General features: G+C 41.9%; 2 protein-coding genes across 15 annotated transcripts in view; both read right to left on the bottom strand.

Annotated features, from left to right (window-relative positions):
* Positions 1-439, bottom strand: part of LOC105476054 (ankyrin repeat domain 46) — a 43,595-nt gene extending 43,156 nt beyond the window's left edge. The window contains exon 1 of one of the 6 annotated variants that reach the window (XM_011731690.3): positions 337-439. The gene's annotated coding sequence lies outside the window, so the exon portion shown is untranslated. Of the gene's footprint in view, positions 1-6; positions 142-336 lie in introns of those variants that run through there. The other 5 variants (XM_011731686.3, XM_071067945.1, XM_071067943.1 and 2 more) reach the window with 5 other exon arrangements.
* Positions 440-1,870: 1,431 nt separating this feature from the next.
* LOC105476051 (sorting nexin 31) overlaps positions 1,871-17,846 on the bottom strand; it is an 84,486-nt gene continuing 68,510 nt past the window's right edge. For 7 of the 9 annotated variants that reach the window (XM_011731678.3, XM_011731679.3, XM_011731681.3 and 4 more), the window contains one exon: positions 1,871-16,563. In XM_011731678.3, the coding sequence (XP_011729980.2) occupies positions 16,468-16,563 (96 nt within the window). In that variant the 3' untranslated portion in view covers positions 1,871-16,467. The remainder of the gene's footprint in view (positions 16,564-17,846) is intronic. The other 2 variants (XM_011731680.3, XM_071067940.1) reach the window with 1 other exon arrangement.

Raw genomic sequence — 17,846 nt, 5'->3', positions numbered from 1 at the left:
GCTCACCTCCAGATTAACCGCGAGCCAGCGCTGCCCGCGCCGCCGAGGGGTTCCCCGGACCACAGCCCTAACCCGCAAGCGCAAACGAGAACCCTCGCAGGCCTCTTCCCGGCCCTCTTGAACACACAGACCGCGAAGAAGCCATCACGGACCCGCGGTCGCTTCCTCGGCCCGGCTCCCTCCAGTCGCCGCGGAAGGTGCGGGGAGCCGGGGCACCCTCGCCCCTCAGGGCCCTGGGCCAGGCCTACTGGACCTCCAGTGCCACAGGGACGGTGCAAGAGGTATCAAGTGGCTCTCGCCCAGGCTCTGTCTGCCCATGGGCCCGGGGCCAGTTACCTGCGACTCCAACGAGCGGCCGCGACAGCAGCACCTTCCCAGCGGCGGTGACGGGCGGAGGGGAGGGGCCAGACGGGCGCAGTCGGAGTCCCAGCTGGGCCAGAGCGGTCTCGCGCTGCAGCCCCCGGCGCGCCCCCTGCAGGTGGGCTGTCCTCACGGTGGCTCGGGCTGCTCTGAGTCAGAGACTCTGGGAAAGCTTGCTCTGAATTAGGGAAAGCATCACAACTGTGGCTTCAGAAGAGAAAGACAACCTAGAAGAGGTTTATCCGATCTGAGTCCGGAAGCATTTCGCACTTTTCACGTCCTATTCTAAATTCACATCCAATCTCCTTAGCTAAATGGGGGCTTCAAAGGCAAGGGCAGTTTCATTAGGTGCTATAAGTAAGCATCAATTAATAGTTGCTGGCCGCTAGGCAGGTCTTCTATAGACCCCAAATTGACATATCAGGAATAGCCACTAATGATTGGCTGCGCTATTTCTAAAATATAACCCTGCATTTTTATTTTTTTCAAAAGCAGTTTGAATTTTTTTTCTTTAGACGGAGTCTCACTCTGTCGCCCAGGCTGAAGTGCAGTTGCGCAACCTCGGCTCACTGCATACTCCAAACTCTGCCTTCCGAGTTCAAGCGATTCGGTTTTAATCCTTCCATCCTACTTTGTAGGGTTCCTTGGTTTATTGCAACATGTACAGTCAAGACTAACTAAAAGCACGGTGGGACATTTATATGCTGGAAACATTCTTTCATGCAAAACTAGTTTTTTCTTTTTTTCAGTTTACCAACTCCAGTCCTACAGCCAAGACACTCCCACTGCACAGTGACCGTCCGCTGATTTCTAGCACCCTCATCCAACCAAGCCATCCTCTATGGCAAACTTGTCCAACCCATGGCCCACACCTGCAGGCTGCATGCAGCCAGGACAGTTTAGAATGCAGCCCAACACAAATTCGTAAACTTTCTTAAAACATTATGAGGGTTTTTTTTTTTTTTGCAATTTTTTTTTTAGCTCATCAACAATTGCTGGTGTTAGTGTATTTTATGTGTGGCCCAAGACAATTATTCTTCCAATGTGGCCCAGGGAACCCAAAAGATTGGACACACCTGTTCTAGGGTATCTCATGGTTCATTCATTCAAGGACCATCTACCCTGTCCAATAATTTGTTCTTGAAAATGTCATGTAAAGGTTTAGGACTATTGTCATATTTGAGGAAATCACTATTAAATTTCTTTCACGTAAGAATTTTAAGATCTGGCCATGCACAGTGGCTCACACCTGTAATCCCAGCACTTTGGGATGCTGGGGTGGGCAGATCACTTGAGGTCAGGAGTTCGAGACTGGCCAACGTGGTGAAACCCCGGTTCTACTAAAAATACAAAAATTAGCCAGCCATGGTGTTGCACACCTGTAATCCCAGCTACTCAGGAGGCTGAGGCACAAGAATCCTTGAACCCCAAAAGGCGGAAGTCACAATGAGCCGAGATCTCACCACTGCCCTCCAACCTGGGTAACAGAACAAGACTCCATCTCAAAAAAAAAAAAAAAAAGTTTTAAGATCTCAGGGCATTTCACATTTTATTGTGCTATGACTAATCAGCAATATTACTTGTTAAATTGATGACATTTATTAATCAGTTCGTTATTGATGTCCTCCTTGTGGTCATGTATTGAGTTTGTAATATCTCCACTGATGCCTATAAATTATGCCAAATTAGCAAGGAAATTAAAGCTTTTCCCAATGTATTTGTAAGATTTGCTCTTCATTAGTTGACTCATCCAACAATCTGAGAGCCTCTCCTTTTACTTCTATTCAAATTTATCTCTTCCTCTTCATAAATTACTGCTTTTGATTGATATGAAAAAATTTAGGGATGGTGAAGACAGCTTTTTCTCTGATGGGATTAAAGAAGTGAACTGCATGCTGCACATATTCTATGACTCCTTCATGTTACCACACCTGGGCACTTTGACACAGTGGCTGTTGGGAGCTGATATGGTTTGGCTGTGTCCCTGCCCAAAATCTCATCTTGAATTATAATAATACCCATAGGTCAAGGGCAGGACCAGGTGGAGATAATTGAATCATGGAGGCAGTTTCCCCTATGCTATTCTTATGAGAGCGAGTGAGTTCTCATGAGATCTGATGGTTTTATAAGGGGCTTCTCCTTTTGCTCAGCACTCATTCTGTCTCCTACCAGCTTGTCAAGAAATGCCTTCTGCCATGATTGTAAGTTTCCTAAGGCTGCCCCAGCCATGCAGAACTGTGATTCAACTGTGAGTCAATTACATCTCTTATAAATTACTCAGTCTTAGGTATTTCTTCATAGCAGTGTGAGAATGGACTAATACAGGAGCGTTCATAGAAGCCATTGCTACACTCCAGCAATAACTTAATGCTGCATGGAAGTGACCATGAATCACATGAACATGTCCCATTAAATGCAAACCCAAGTACCCCCAACTGCATTTCTGCTTAACTGGATTCCAAAAATGCCTCTAGTCACTCCGATGTTAGCCAGTAGAAGAATACTCAGGAAGTCTGAGTGGAAAGAGAAATCTTAATCAATTGTAGGTAAAGTATTTTAATTTTGCAAGCTTTACAAAAACATATAACCATGTCAACACATTTCCAGACTGCTTCCCAGGGTCTTGGAAGGGGCCTGAACAAGGGAGGGCTGTATATTGGCTTCCTATTGTCACTGTAACAAATTATCCTAAATTTAATAATTTAAAACAAGAATTATCTTACAGCTCAAGAGGTCAGAAGTCCAAAATCAGTTTCACTGAGCTAAAATCAAAGTGCGGGAAGTGCTTTCCTTCTGGAGATTCTCTGGAGAGTTGGTTGCCATGCCTTCTCCAGCTCCTAGAAGCCACCTACATCCCCTGGCTCATGGCTCCTTTTTCCATCCTTGAAGCTAGCAGTGTAGCATCTTTTCTCCCCTCTGACTTCTGCTTCTGTCCTTGCATTTCCTCTATGATTCTCCTGCCTCCTTATAAGGACCCTTGTGATTATACTGGGCACACTTGGATAATCCAGAATAATCTCCCCATCTCAAGATCTTTCACTTAATCACATTTGCAAAGCCCTTTTTACCATGCAAAGCAACATATTCATAGATTCTGGGGATTAGGATTAGCATGTGGACATCTCTGAGCAACTGTTATCCAGCCTACCGCAAGAGCCCTGAAGCTTAAACTTCATTCTCTTCAGGTAAGTCTGCCTCTTCTTACCAAATCTGCATGGAAGTGACCACAAACCACATGAACATGTCCCATTAAATGCAAACCGAAGTACCCCCAACTGCATTTCTGCTTAGCTGGATCCCCAAAATGCCTCTAGTCACTCCAATGTTAGCCAGAATTACCAAAATCTATTTGGTCCTGAGTTTTGATTGTGAGAGTTCCAATGGCGGGGGAATGCCTAGAATTACAACCGGGATAAATGTCATGAAGGGAAAGAGAAAAGATTCCTTGAGGGCAAACAATATGGGAGTTAATTTAGATAGAAGGGCAACAATGTCTTTAAATAAGTGATATTTAATCTAAGGTGCAAAGCATGAGGAATTAATTATATAATGAACAAGGGAGGTATTCTAGACAGAGGAGATGATATGTGTGGCCTGTGAATGGTGATAGCAGAAAGCTGTCACCTTCTGCGGCAGTATCTCTACCACTGAATCCTTAGCACCACCACAGTGACTGGCACATCAGACGTGTTCAGGAATATTAGCTTAGTAGTTTTCAACCTGGCAGCACGTTACAATCATGCAGCAGCTTAAAAAATACCAGTGCCAGCCGGGCGAGGCATCTCATGCCTGTAATCCCAGCACTTTGTGAGGCCGAGGCGGGCGGATCATGAGATCAGGAGTTCAAGAGCAGCCTGGCCAAGATGGTGAAACCCCATCTCTACTAAAGATACAAACATTAGCTTGGCTAATGTTTTTTTGTTGGTGGGCTCCTGTAATCCCAGCTACTCGGGAGGCTGAGGCAGAGACTTGCTTGAACCTGGGAGCCACAGGTTGCAGTGAGCCAAGATCGCACCATTGCACTCCAGCCTAGGCAACAGGGCGAGACTCTGTCTCAAAAACAAAAACAAACAAACAAAAAAAACAGTGTCTGGACCCTAGCCAAGATCAAGTTAGAATTGTTTGGAAGTACAGCCCAGATATCTACATTTTTAAAAGCTGTTCAGGGGACTCTAATGTGCAGCTAGGATTGAGTTAAGAATCGCTGTATTAGATACAATTGAGTGAATTAATGAATAAGTGAAAGGAAATATTTGCTTTGGGTAGGGTTTTCATTTAGAAAATTTTCTTATTAGGAATAAGAAAGGTTTTGGCTATATTTGTGATATAAGTTCCTATCCAGTCTTAAAAAATGCAGACAGACTTTCAAAAATATTATACTTGAATGCTCATCAAGAGACTGAAAGTGATCTAGCAACTATCCCAATGTAACTAGTTGTCTCTGTAGAAAGGAGAAGTGGTCAGAATGAGGAGGGGTTTGAAAAAAATACACCGCACCTACGAAGTAAGGGGTTTTGAGCTCTACTTTCCTATTCCAGGGTGCATTTGGTTTCTGTAGTACTGATGAATGACCGTGAGAGGGAGACATGCTCCTGACAGGTGTTGCTTCCATGGGTTCCCCCATCTCTTAAGCCCGGCTAGCAGGTGTTTTCCACAACACTGTGAGTTATCAGGCATAACAATGGAATGAGTAAGCTACAGGAGAGGGGACAAGTAGCACATATTTATCTACACCAAAGTTAGGGTCATTTCAGTTCCCCAACAATTTAAAACATTTAAACAACCAGAAAAAAAAAAAAAAGCGAAGTGTTTTGTGTGCCGGACGTATTTGCGAAACTGTTAGGGAAAACATTTGAAGCCTAGGAGAATAATATTTTCCTAGAGCAACTGGTACAACTAAAAAATATTCAAGCAAAACTTTCAGAAAGGGATCTCTTTTGTTAATTGCAGCGTAAACATCTTAGATGTCCTTGAGTTTCTGAAGTTACTAAGATAACAGTTGGACCCTTGGAAAGAAAAAAAAAAAAAAAGATCTCAGCTCCTGGTCATAACATCCACCTGTCATTTCTCTTTCCACTTACCTACACATGCCAGAACCACACAGATTGTCACACACACACACACACACACACACACACACACACACACACACACAGCGAGATAATGTGATGGGATGTACATTTAGGCAAGTTACCTAACATATGGTACTCAGTTTTCTCATCCACAAAATTAGTTGCAAGAGCCTATGTGTATGCTGGATTATTTTTGTTTTATGTCAGTTTGACTAAGTTGGAAACTACATTCCCCAGAATCCTCTCTCCCTGATTAATATTCCCTTCTAAAAATTAAGGAATTGATTGTAAGGAAATACCTTTTGCAAACGTTTAAGCAAATGCTGTGTAAGGCTTGTAAAGGTGGTCAGTGAAATGCTGGTATCAGTCAGGGAAGCAGAACTACTGTGTTATGGGATAACAGATTTATTCCAGGAATTCCACCTTACACGGCAGCAGCAAGGGTGCAGAAAGTGAAGGTTTGGGAGGGATTTTTCAAGGATCAGATAAAAAATCACAAACTAGTCTGATGATTCTGGGAAGCCAAGCATGGCTTGGGTCCCTACTGATGTGGAGCCACTAAGAGGAAGCTGGTGGAATGGTCTGTGGATGCTGTTGCCTCTGTGTAGCTACTGCTTCTGAGAGGCCTCCACCAAGCATCTGATGGTGGGCCTGGGGTTCTGGTGGTCTGAAGGGCCAGCAGTCAGGAAGAGCTGAATATGGACTGGAGGGTGTCAAAAGCAAGCTGGAGACTGCCAGGCACCTCTGACTCTGCATGTCACCCTATGTGATTGTAAAAAGACCTTCAGAGGGTATCAGCCATTCCCTTATTGTCTCCCAACTTTCATGCAAAGTCCTCTTTGGGCTAAATCTAAACTGGAACCATATAGGAGAGGGGATTCTGGAAAAATGTAGTTCCCAACTTAGCCAAACTGACAAAACACAAAAACAATCTAACACACATGTAGACTCTTACAACTAATTCTGCAGATGAGAGAACTGAGTACCATGTAAGTTAGGTAACTTGCCTAAATGTACATTGGTAACTAGAGGCAGAAGCAAGCGTAGAGTTCAGATCAGAGGGATCATCTTCCACTGCACTGTCATGCCTCCCATCTTTTGTGGAACTTAAACACTTAAGTGTTTCAAGCAGATAATCATAGAAATATTTTATGCGTCACTTCTGAGTTTCCTCCCTAGGCTAGGAGTCCATGAGTAGTTTCCGTACCATCATTATGCCTAAGTTGGACTATCTTGATTCTGTCATCTCTGGGCACCTGGGTTACAGGGGATTTCTGGTACAAAGTTATGCTTGTGGCCACCAGATCTCAAACTGAGTTGTGAGATACGAATATCAGGCATTTTAAAGTAGTACAGTAGTCCCCCCTTACCTATGGAGGATAAGTTCCAAGACCCCCAGTGGATACCTGAAGCCATAGGTAGTATCAAATACTACATGTACCATGTTTTTTCTTGTACATACATACCTATGATAAAATTTAATTTATAAATTAGGCACAGTAAAAAATTAATGAACAATTATAACAACATACTGTAATAAAAGTTATATGAGTATAATCTCTCTCTCTCTCAGAAGATCTTATTGTAGTGTATTTACCTGTTTTCAGACCACAGTTGACCATTGGTAACCAAAACCATGGAAAGTGAAACTGAAGATGACAGCAGAACACTGTATCTTACTTGGGATTTAGAATATGAGAACTTGGATTCCAAAGTTCCTAAAAATGATACCAAAGAGCACTGCTGAATATCATTGAAAAAGTCAATGAAAACTCCAAAGTGTGTAAGAAGTGATGATGCCCACGTATTTGGTCGTTTATTTTATACTTCAGAACAAGCACCAGAAATTCTGGAAGTCAATAGGCGTCTTAGTCCATTTTGTGTTTCTATAACAGAATACTCAAGACCGGGTAATTTATGAAGAAAAGATACTCTTTTTTTTTTTTAATACAATTCTGGAGGCTGGGAAGTCCAATATCAAGATGCTGACCAGCATCTGGGGAGGACCTTCTTGCTGTGTCATCCCATGATGGAAGGCCAGAGGGTGAAAGAGAGACCAAGAGATGAACCTTGAAGACTCAAGCCCTTTTATAAGCAGCATTAATCCATCCATGAGGTGAGGGTGGAGCTCTCATGTCCTATACACCCCCTAGCCCTGCTGCTTTGAGAATTAAGTTTCCAACACATGCTTTTTGAGGAACATATTCAAATCATAGCAAATGGTTTGATAAATTTGCTTAGAAGCAGGCAAGGAAAAGTAACAGAATACTAGAAAAGCTCATGGTCCAGGCTCATCTTACCTTTCCTCCAGTTCCTTTCTGACCCCAGTTTCCTTTCTAATCTTGTAATATTTCAACTCCTTTGAGACCAGGATAGTTCATGGCTTCTTAAGTCTGGGCAAAGGTAAAGTTAAGGGATCATATGGGTCCCATAAGTCTCTGGGATACCCATTCAGTTCAGATAATGAGGAGATTTGAGGATTCCAGCAATCTGTGTTGTTAAAAGATTCACTTCAACCCTAAAATGGAACTTAGCTTACCCCAGAGACTTATACTGAACTGAAATCTTAGGCTTAGAGGGATCTTAACTCTCACATTAGCTCAAAACAAACTCCTGGCAATCATTGAAACAGAAGCAAAGCACATCTCCTTCTCAATCTTGAAACATATGCCAGGAGCTGTATTAGACTTTGCCTCAGATCTGCTCTCCTCGTCTCAAAACACTGACCCTGTGGTTTCATTTCCACCTTTACAAAATTGTGATGCCAATGTCAGGGTAAAGCCTGAGGCTATCCTACTCTGACTTTTGAGGATATAGTCATACTCTGACAAATACAACTGAGCAAACATATCTGCAATATTTTCTGCAAATACAACTGAGCAAACATATCTTTTGAACATACACTCCTGCCTGATTCCATTTAGGCTGCCATAATAAAATACCACAGACTAGATAACTTAAAAAGAATAGAAATCGATTTCTCACAGCTCTGGAGGCTGGGAAGTCCAAGATCAAGGCACCAGCAGATTCTGTGTCTGGTGAAGGCTTCTCTCTGCTTCCAAGGTGGTGCCTTCTTGCTGTGTCCTCATGTGGCAGAAGTTGAAAGGGCAAAATGCACTAGGGTGTTCCCATCAACCTCCTTTATAAGAGCACTAATCCATTCATGAGGGAGGGCCCTCTTAACTTAGTCATTTTCCCAAAGGCCCTACCTTTTAGAACCATCACTTTGGAGTTTAAGCTCCAACATATGAAATTTGTAGGGACACATACATTGAAACTATAGCAACTTGTGACCAGCAAGAAAGGAAACTTTTGACATTTTTATAAGAAAAACAAATAGGTAGATAAGTAATACAAATTGCTGTTAGCCTATGCATTTATTTTAAGGCAAACAGAATGAGAAAAGACTCTTAACAATGACTTCAAATTATTTTATTTTATTTTATTACTATTTTTTGAGATGGAGTCTTGCTCTGTTGCCCAGGCTGGAGTGCAGTGGTGCGATCTTGGCTCACTGCAAGCTCCACCTCCCGAGTTCAAGCCATTCTCCTGCCTCAGCCTCCTGAGTAGCTGGGACTACAGGTGCCTGCCACCACGCCCAGCTAATTTTTTCTATTTTTAGTAGAGAAGGGGTTTCACCGTGTTGGTCTCAATCTCCTGACCTCGTGATCCTCCCGCCTCAGCCTCCCAAAGTGCTGGGATTACAGGCGTGAGCCACTATGCCTGGCCTGATTTTTATTTTTCAAAGACCTGAAAACTGAATTTTATATGTTTATCTGGCAGGTCACAAGAGACATTAACAAAATAAATGGAGTTAGTTGCTTTTTGTGTTTTTGTTTTGTTAGTCACCCAACAGGATTTTTTAAGTCCCAGGTAAGAGTTTGCAGTAGGGCAGTAAGGTTTTAGGATTTTTCTACAGTGAATTCACTGGCTAAGATTTCCTCATCCTATCTTCATTGTGAACCCCCAGACTGCATGCCTGTCACCTGTTTTAATTTTGACAAAGAAAAAGGGAAAACAGAGGAAGTTAAAAAAAAAGAAGGGGGATTAAAAAAAAAATCTATGAATCTATGACACAAACAACCCAGAGTTAATTGCAAAAGAGTAACTAATACTTATATTACATGATTAGTAAAAATCCAGTTACCTGTAAAAATGTTAGGTTTAACCACTATGACTTGTATCCAGTCAATAATTAAAAATAAGCCCTAATTTATAATCTTACTATTTTCTTCCTTAATGTGGTGCTATGCAAGTCATGGTAGTGGAATCGCTTTCTCTTTGTGCATAAGTGGGATACTTTTTGGCAATGTGCCTCTGGAGAGCATGATGTTCCACCAGCTATTGTGAGGCAACACCCAGGTATCAATTCAATAGCTGATTTTGGAACGGAATTTGCCTTCAGGTAGCTGACTTTTACAATATACCTAAGAAGTTTAATAACTGCCATTTCACTTGTTTTACTCAGCATTTTTGTTTTCTGGAAAATCAAATTCTGAACTTCCCCTGATCAGGACCCAAATACAGTAGTAGATTTCCATCTTGTCTTCCTCTGCACACTAGACACCATGACAAAGGGGATCTCCCCAGAAATTCTGCCAGGACCAGTTTCCAGTGAGGATAAGAGCATGCATGCCCACAGCAAAGCCAACTCAGGACCAGTTTCAGCCTGCTGCTCTGAGTGCCTCCGCCCAGACAACTGCTGCAACTCGGAACCCATCAAATATATATGAGCTCATGTGGACAGATGGAAAACCCATTAGGAAGGACAGCGAACTGTGTGTTCCCACATTTCTGGGAAAGAAACCACATTTGGTGCAGGAGCAGTGCAAAATCACTAAGGTCAGCACCTTTAAATCAACAGAACGTCTAACCTCTTTCAAGCTATCACACAAGTAAAGCTATCTGGTTAGCTAAAGACTTAGCCTTACAGAAAAATACATGGGCTAGGGCTAGACCAAAGACCCAAGCCCACCAAGGACATCATGTACTTTTCAGTAGCTGTCTAATTTTTCTTAAAATTGTGATACAAACAACTTACTTCATAAGAATACAACTGTTAGCTATTATAAAGTAACTTATAAGCAAAATATAATTATACCTCAATAAAGTGGGGAGAAAGTACAATTACAAAGCTTAAAAGCCACCTTGTAAGAAATCATTGGTTAGCCATACTTTTTTAAAGTTAACTCAGCATGTCTTTTTTTGTGTAACAGAAAATCGTACTTACTTTTTTGACATTTTTCTTGGACTGTGGGTGACAGGAAGGAGACCACCCTGTGAAGGAGAGAACTCCCGTCTTCCACAGTCCTGTGTCCACACAAGCCACTCCCCTCAGCCTGCCTGATGGGCCACTGAATGCGCACTGCAGGACAAGTGACAGCTAAAACAGCAGCTGAGAAGGTAGACTTGCCTCTATTGCTCAGTTTTCTTTTGTAGTTTTCCTTTGTTTGGTATTTTAGAAACATTTTGCCACTGTTTTACCATCAAAGGTTGGCACCTACTTGTTTTTTCCACAATTAGGATCACCAAGCTCGTCTCAAATTTACTTTGAGGGTAAGCTTAAGATAATTTCTAACTGAAATATTTAATGCAAAATTTGCTTAAATGTCCATATAGGGATGTGTGCAAGCTGTATGCCGACCATATGCTGATGTAGACTGAGACCTAGTTCTGGGGAGGATGTTAGCATATATATATATGTCCCAGGGATTTTAGGAGTTAGAAGCCAGGAACCATGGATGAAAACACATATATATCATAACACCACCGGCCACTGATGGGGACAGTCCTTTAGTCCCTTCATGTTGAGTGTGAACACATATTTGTGAAGGCATGTAAGCCAGCCCTCCATACTTTTATCTCCCGATTCTAGACAACCAATGCTCTAATTAGTTGTTCTACTTCTTTATTACTAAATGATTACTCTAAACTATCAGGCCACCCCCTGGTTTTCAAACACAGATCCCTTACATCAAAAGAATATAGAGGCCAGGCATGGGGGCTCACGCCTGTCATTCCAGCACTTTGGGAGGCAGAGGTAGAAGGATCACTTCAGCCCAGGAGTTTGAGACCAGCCTAGGTAACATAGCAAGACCTTGTCTCTACAGAAAAATAATTTTTAAAAAAGGATATATAATTTAAAAGATACTGCCTTATTACTAGAATACCATGTAGTAATTAATAATTAGTCCAGTCCATCATAGTGTATGAATGTCTCCCAGAGTAAAGTCACTCAGGTTTGCAGGTTTCCTCTCAATCTTGTCAGGTGCCAAAAACAGGAGTGGTCTTGGCAACTGTATAGCCTCACCCTTTCAGGCATCTAGAATAACCGAGCTGAGACATCATGTCATCTTTTGCTCTGAGACCCTTTTGAGGTGTTAATGTAATATTGAATTTCTTTCTATTAATCACCATTTTTTTCTTTACTCTCAGCTACTATTTCTCCTTCTCTCCATTAATACTCAAACATTTTCACCTTTGGAAGGGACATTAGAATTGCCACTGTGCTGGTTTAGATGGTGGGCAGAAATATTAGTCTAGCAAGTAGCTCCTCCTCAGTCCGCTGCCATTCAGATAGAGTAAGGTTACACAGGTGCAGAACTAGTGAGCTAGTTTTGCCACCAGAGAACATAGCGGCATTCACTCTTGATCCCAATTTCTTAGATGCGGTGAAGGCACAATCCGCCCCCCATTATCCCGTTAGGAATTCAGATACAAACTTTAAAACTGTAGTTACAGCTTCTTGCTTAGAAATCTTCCTTGCTTCCAGCACTTGTAGTTGTAGCCCTGGTTCTAGGATCATTGCATCAGATAGAGGAGAGAAAAAAAAATTGAGGTTATTTGGGGAAGAAAGAGAAAATTATAGTCATTATACCAGTGTACTCCTCTCTTGGCAAGAATTGCATAGTGCTATCAGCATCCTCCCCAACCCCTCTCCCCCAGATCAACCAAAAAAAATTAAAAACCAGAAAAATCTAGCGGGGACACTCCTTTAGTCCCACCCATGTTGAGTGTGAGCACCTACCTGTGAAGGCGTGTAAGCCAGCCCTGCATACTTTATCTCCCTGTTCTAGACAACCAACATTTTATACTTGTTCTACTTCTCTATTACTAAACTATTACTCTAAGGAGGTATCTCTCTGCTCATCGTTGGATATTATGGCTTATACATTGTTCCTTGGTCTGAAGAAATGACAGTTGTCTGTACAAATCCATGCATGTCTTCAGTTCTTGTTTTGTTTTTTTTTTTTTTTTATGGTGCTCTGAGCATTTTCATCTTCCACTAAGGAAGCAAAGCCCAGTCCAGAGTCAGCATCTAATTCCTGTCAAGACCCATTTGTAGCCCCCCTAGGGCTACCAGCATCAGTCTCACTTGCCAGCTCTGGTCAGGGCCTTCCTACCAGGCAATCTGCCCCACAGCCATCGGCAGTTTCTGTCTCTCTTGCTGACAAACAGGACAGTTCTTCTGTGCCTGCAAGGATGCAAAATGAACATGTTTAGATTCAGCCCATCTCTGTACTCTGCAGTACAGGTAATACTCTGCAGTATTCCTATATCCACTCCCTTCAGGGACCCAGGTGGCGACCACAAGGGCAAACACAGAAATAGCTGCTTGTCTATTCCAGTCACCTTCCCAGCCTGGGGAGGAAGTTCTTCTGATGGGCATTGACTTATTCTCCTTTAGCGCACCCCTCAAATATCTATAGGGCTATATCCCATATGGACATTCCTTTAATAGACCAGATTTCCATTGTCCTCTTGCCTGAGTGTATGGCCAGGTCATTGGTCACTGCCCATGAATCAGTAAAAACCCAAACATGGGGGCTTCTACTACTGTTCAGTTCTTCCATTACTGTAAGAAAAACAGCATGGAGTTCAGCCCACTGAGCTGATCTGTTTTTACCTTCTTTGATCAAAGCAGCAGCCTTCCAAACAGGAGGATGTTGTCCATTCACTTTGGAAATGCTTTCTGTAAACAGAGCAGCTCCTTGTTGGTCAATCAAGAGCTGTTCACAGGGCACTGTCCAAATGTCTATAGAAACCAGCAGCACCTCACAGTTTGCGTCAGTCCTGGGGGTAAAGAGGCTCCCTGCTCATGAGTATCTCCTTCTTGCATTCCCCAGGTGGCATGATCCCCTAGAAACCATTTCCATGTTATTGTGGAACTCTTCTGGGCACTGTCACTCCCTGTAGCATGTTTCTCTGCTGTCAGCTCTTCAATCAAACCTGCACATGCTTCCCTCCATAGGTCCAAGGGGGCTCGGTGGGGCCTGACCACAATTTAATCACCTCTGTCCAATAGTTATTCTCATTATGGTTTGTGTGAAATTTCCAAACTCAGTTGTGTTTGCCTATGGGCAAATTGCTTATGCTAGTTATTTTAGGAGTATAAACAGCAGTAAAATCTTATATGACTGTCTAGAAGTGGAAAGAAGTGATGGTGGACATAGACATGGCAGGAGAAAATGTGACTGCCTGGGGACCATTTTTGCAGGGATATGAGGAGTGAATCTGTGGACAAAGGCTGGTAATTGGCAAAGCCATGTCACACCCCTTAGGATTAGCAGTTACTGAAGGATATCAACAGTCACCTACCTGATAAAGCCATGCACCAGCTGACAGCTTCTCCAGTGCTGGGGCAGCTGTGCCGGTGGCAGGGACTGCCGCAGGGTGAGGTCCTCACCTCCCAGAGTGATGAGGGGGTCTCACTCGCCATCTTCTCCCACTCCCTGCAGCTGGGGAGCTCACTCTGGCAGCTGAAGTTCTGACTTTTTACGCAATGATCAAGTGTTTTGATCCAGAAGTGATTTAAACTCCTAAATTCCTAGATAAAACTAGGCCCAGTAATCCCAGAAAAAGGCTAATAGCTCCTTCTTCTCTCACTTAACTAATAAGAAATGTATCATTTTACAAAATAAGTTTAGAATTTTGTTTGAATTTTTGTTTTGTTTATCAGGTGCTACCCTAGTTCCTTTATTCTTCATGTTATAATTATATGCTGTAGAATGCATGTCATCAGTTGTATTTTTCTTCTCATATTCTGACACTGATGATAATCTCAATGTTTGGAAAAAAAACTATTAAATAAAATGCTTCTGTTTTTGTCATCCTCAAAGGATAAACTGCTTTACATATATTGTGGAGATGCTGCATTAGGATATGCATATATTTCTGATCCATCCCACTTCTTAGCTTTATCTCCTAACTACTCCCTTAACCTAAAACTGCGCTAGCACAGAGTAGGTTTACTCATTTTTTCTGCAATGTCACAAGTATTCTCCCATCTGTAACTATCCTTCCCTTTCTCTAGGGTGCCCCCACCTTTGCTCACATGGATCTACTCATTCTTCAAAGTCCCTCTTCCCCTTGGGGCTTTCCTGATGGCCCCGACTTCCTTTGACATGCAGGTCCACACTATGTTGTTGTTGTTGTTGTTGTTGTTTAATAGATATTGGGTCTCATGTTACCCAGGCTGGTCTTGAACTACTGGGCTCAAGTGATCCTCCTGCCTTGGCCTCCCAAAGTGCTGAGATTACAGGAGTGAGCCACTGTGCCCGGCCCACATACCACACTTTTAATACCAACCACATGTTGTCTGGGATTACTCACTCTCTTATATATCAAGTTGAAACATGAAATTGTCAACATAAAACTATTTTTGGCCTACAAGGACAGCAGTTATATACGGTTCAATTTATGTGTCTTCTTATCCCAAATACAATTCTTTGCATTCTTGTTTTCTCTTATAGCCTCTTCCATTGTGTAGGTGTTTGCTATTAAAAATAGAGAGAGCTTGACTACTCTTAAATTGGCAAAATAGTAGATAAACTTCCATTTTAATCTGAAGAGGATCCTAGTCCATTAATACATTCACTTAGGATGATTTGACATGTTTGTGAGTCTCTGCAAAAACATCCTACTACAGCCTAAGATTTAAAAATAAAAACTTCCAGTACTAGGAGTTACGGCTATAGGCATATGTTTATAAATATTATAGAATTTTTAATATATTCTATATTTCAAAAAGATTATTCATGGAATTTTAATCAACAAATTTTATATTCACTAGAATTATTTTGTATTTATTATATAATTAGGTGTACACCCCAGTTAGAACATTAGAATATTGCACTTTTTCTAATTACACTATACAGATTCCTCTGATCATCTCCTTTATTGTGGTCTTAATTCTATACATAATTACATTAATTACCATGAGAGAAATGAAGCTAGATAAGGAAAAACCTTGTGAGAAAGTATACATAGTTTTAAAGCTAAGAGACTTATAAGGTATCTGATATCAGGTGCAGGGCCTTACTGCTTTCCAAATTAAAACATTCCAAATAGCATGTTGATTATCGAACTGCTTTCAGTACTCTAAGGACAGAATACAATCATAACAATGGTCAAGCAGAGAACGGGGCAGCCTTTTACTTTGACTACATCCATATTGGTAGGCTCAGACTGCTGTGAGGAAACAAATCAGTATTTCATCACCTCCTTGCTCTAAATCTGTGTGGATAGATCAGAGAAACCCAGGTTTCTTTTTCAGTGATTCCACTTCTTAGAGCCATATTTTCCTCCATTGAAGAGTCACATCTTTAGAAATTGACCCAAAATACATTTATGATATTTTATGAGACTTTCATTTATGTAAATCCAGAACACCTAAAAGACTTCATGAAGCCACATAAACATGTATTTTAGAGAAAAAATAGAATGAGCTTCATATGAGTTGATTTGAATTTGCCACTTGTCATTTATGAGACATTAAAAACAAACTATACGGTCATGACGAAGTGCAAAAATAAAATAAAAACTAACTCTATAACATGGTTCCTTTTTTTCTAATCTTGAGATTTCCATAGAGTGCTGTGGTATAATATCTTGATGAATACAGTCTATCTTAATGCCAAAACAATGGGAAGAGGTCAAATTTCCTCCATTGATGGTAGGTAGCCCACCTGAATCCCCAAGTTCTTTCACTGTCTTAAGAGAGCCTCCAAAGATTTTTAAAATATGAGAGTTTTCTTCAGAGGTCTTCTTCCTTTATGTTCCCAAAAACGCAGTCATCTTTAGCTATCTTAATCTTGCTTTTTCTTGATAGAAAACTAGAATAGTCTTTCTGCTGTGAAGTAAACAGAGAGGTCAGAAATGTAAATGAAAGGAAATCATTTCCATAACAATAACAAAATCACAGAGGTTAAAATAGTACTGAAAGGGCAACAGAAAGATTATATTTGTATAAGCAATGGTTATTTTAAACAGTTTTATTCTGTAGAAGCTTTATTTTGGGGTGACTGTAAAAACACTCGTTAGGGCTGAGAAGAGCGCCGCCTACTGGTTTGATGTGTCCTGAGCATCTTTTGGGGCCCTGTGATGTCACCCAGGTAACATTTAACTCTACCTGTCTTGCCTCTTTCCCCCTTAAAGCCATGCAACTTTCCATTTTTAACTTTGCCCAAAATCTTTAGTGCACATTCCACACAAACACAAACTTTAAAAAAGAGGCTGGGCGGCCGAGCACAGTGGTTCACGCCTGTAATCCCCGCACTTTGGGAGGCCAAGGCAGGCGGCAGGCGGATCACGAGGTCAGGAGATCAAGACCATCTTGGCCAACATGGTGAAACCCCGTCTCTACTAAAATACAAAAAAATTAGCTAGGCGTGGTGGCTGGCGCCTGTGGTCCCAGCAACTCAGAAGGCTGAGGCAGGGGAATTGCTTGAACCCTGGAGGCAGAGGTTTCAGTGAGCCGAGATTGTGCCACTGCACTCCAGCCTGGTGACAGAGTGACACTCCGTCTCAAGAAAAAAAAAAAAAAAAAGAGTCCTGGCACAGTGGCTCACTCCTGTAATCCCAGCACTTTGGGAGGCTGAGGCGGTGGATCACTTGAGGCCAGGAGTTCAAGGCTAGCCTGGCCAACATGGTGAAACCCTGTCTCTACCAAAACTACAAAAACTAGCCGGACATGGTGGTGTGCGCCTCTAATCCCACCTACTCAAGAGGCTGAGCTTGAACCTGGGAGGCAGAGGTTGCAGTGAGCCGAGATCACACCACCACACTCCGGCCTGGGCGAGAGAGTAAGACTCTGTCTCACTTAAAAATATATATATATATTACACTTAACACATTTTAGAGGTTAGGGTTACCGCAAATCTTTAATGAGTAATTTGCCTTCGGTACTTAAGAAATCTCAAAGACAGGGTTATGGAAAGCAGAAAGTGAAAAAAAGCTGCAGAGCCCCTCAATGGGCAAGTGGGCTACAATTTTTTTTTCTACGAGGGATTTGTTTTGATAGAGGGCCCTCACTCCCGAGTGGTTAAAGCAACAAACTAATTTTATTTGTTAAACAATGAATAAAGACTGCGTGGGTTCAAATACTGGCTCTGATGTTAATTGACTGTGTGACCT

This window comes from Macaca nemestrina, chromosome 8, assembly GCF_043159975.1.
Source record: "Macaca nemestrina isolate mMacNem1 chromosome 8, mMacNem.hap1, whole genome shotgun sequence".
Classification (NCBI taxonomy): domain Eukaryota; kingdom Metazoa; phylum Chordata; class Mammalia; order Primates; family Cercopithecidae; genus Macaca; species Macaca nemestrina.
Note: the sequence above shows the minus strand (reverse complement) of the source record. Positions and strands in the feature narration are given on the sequence as shown.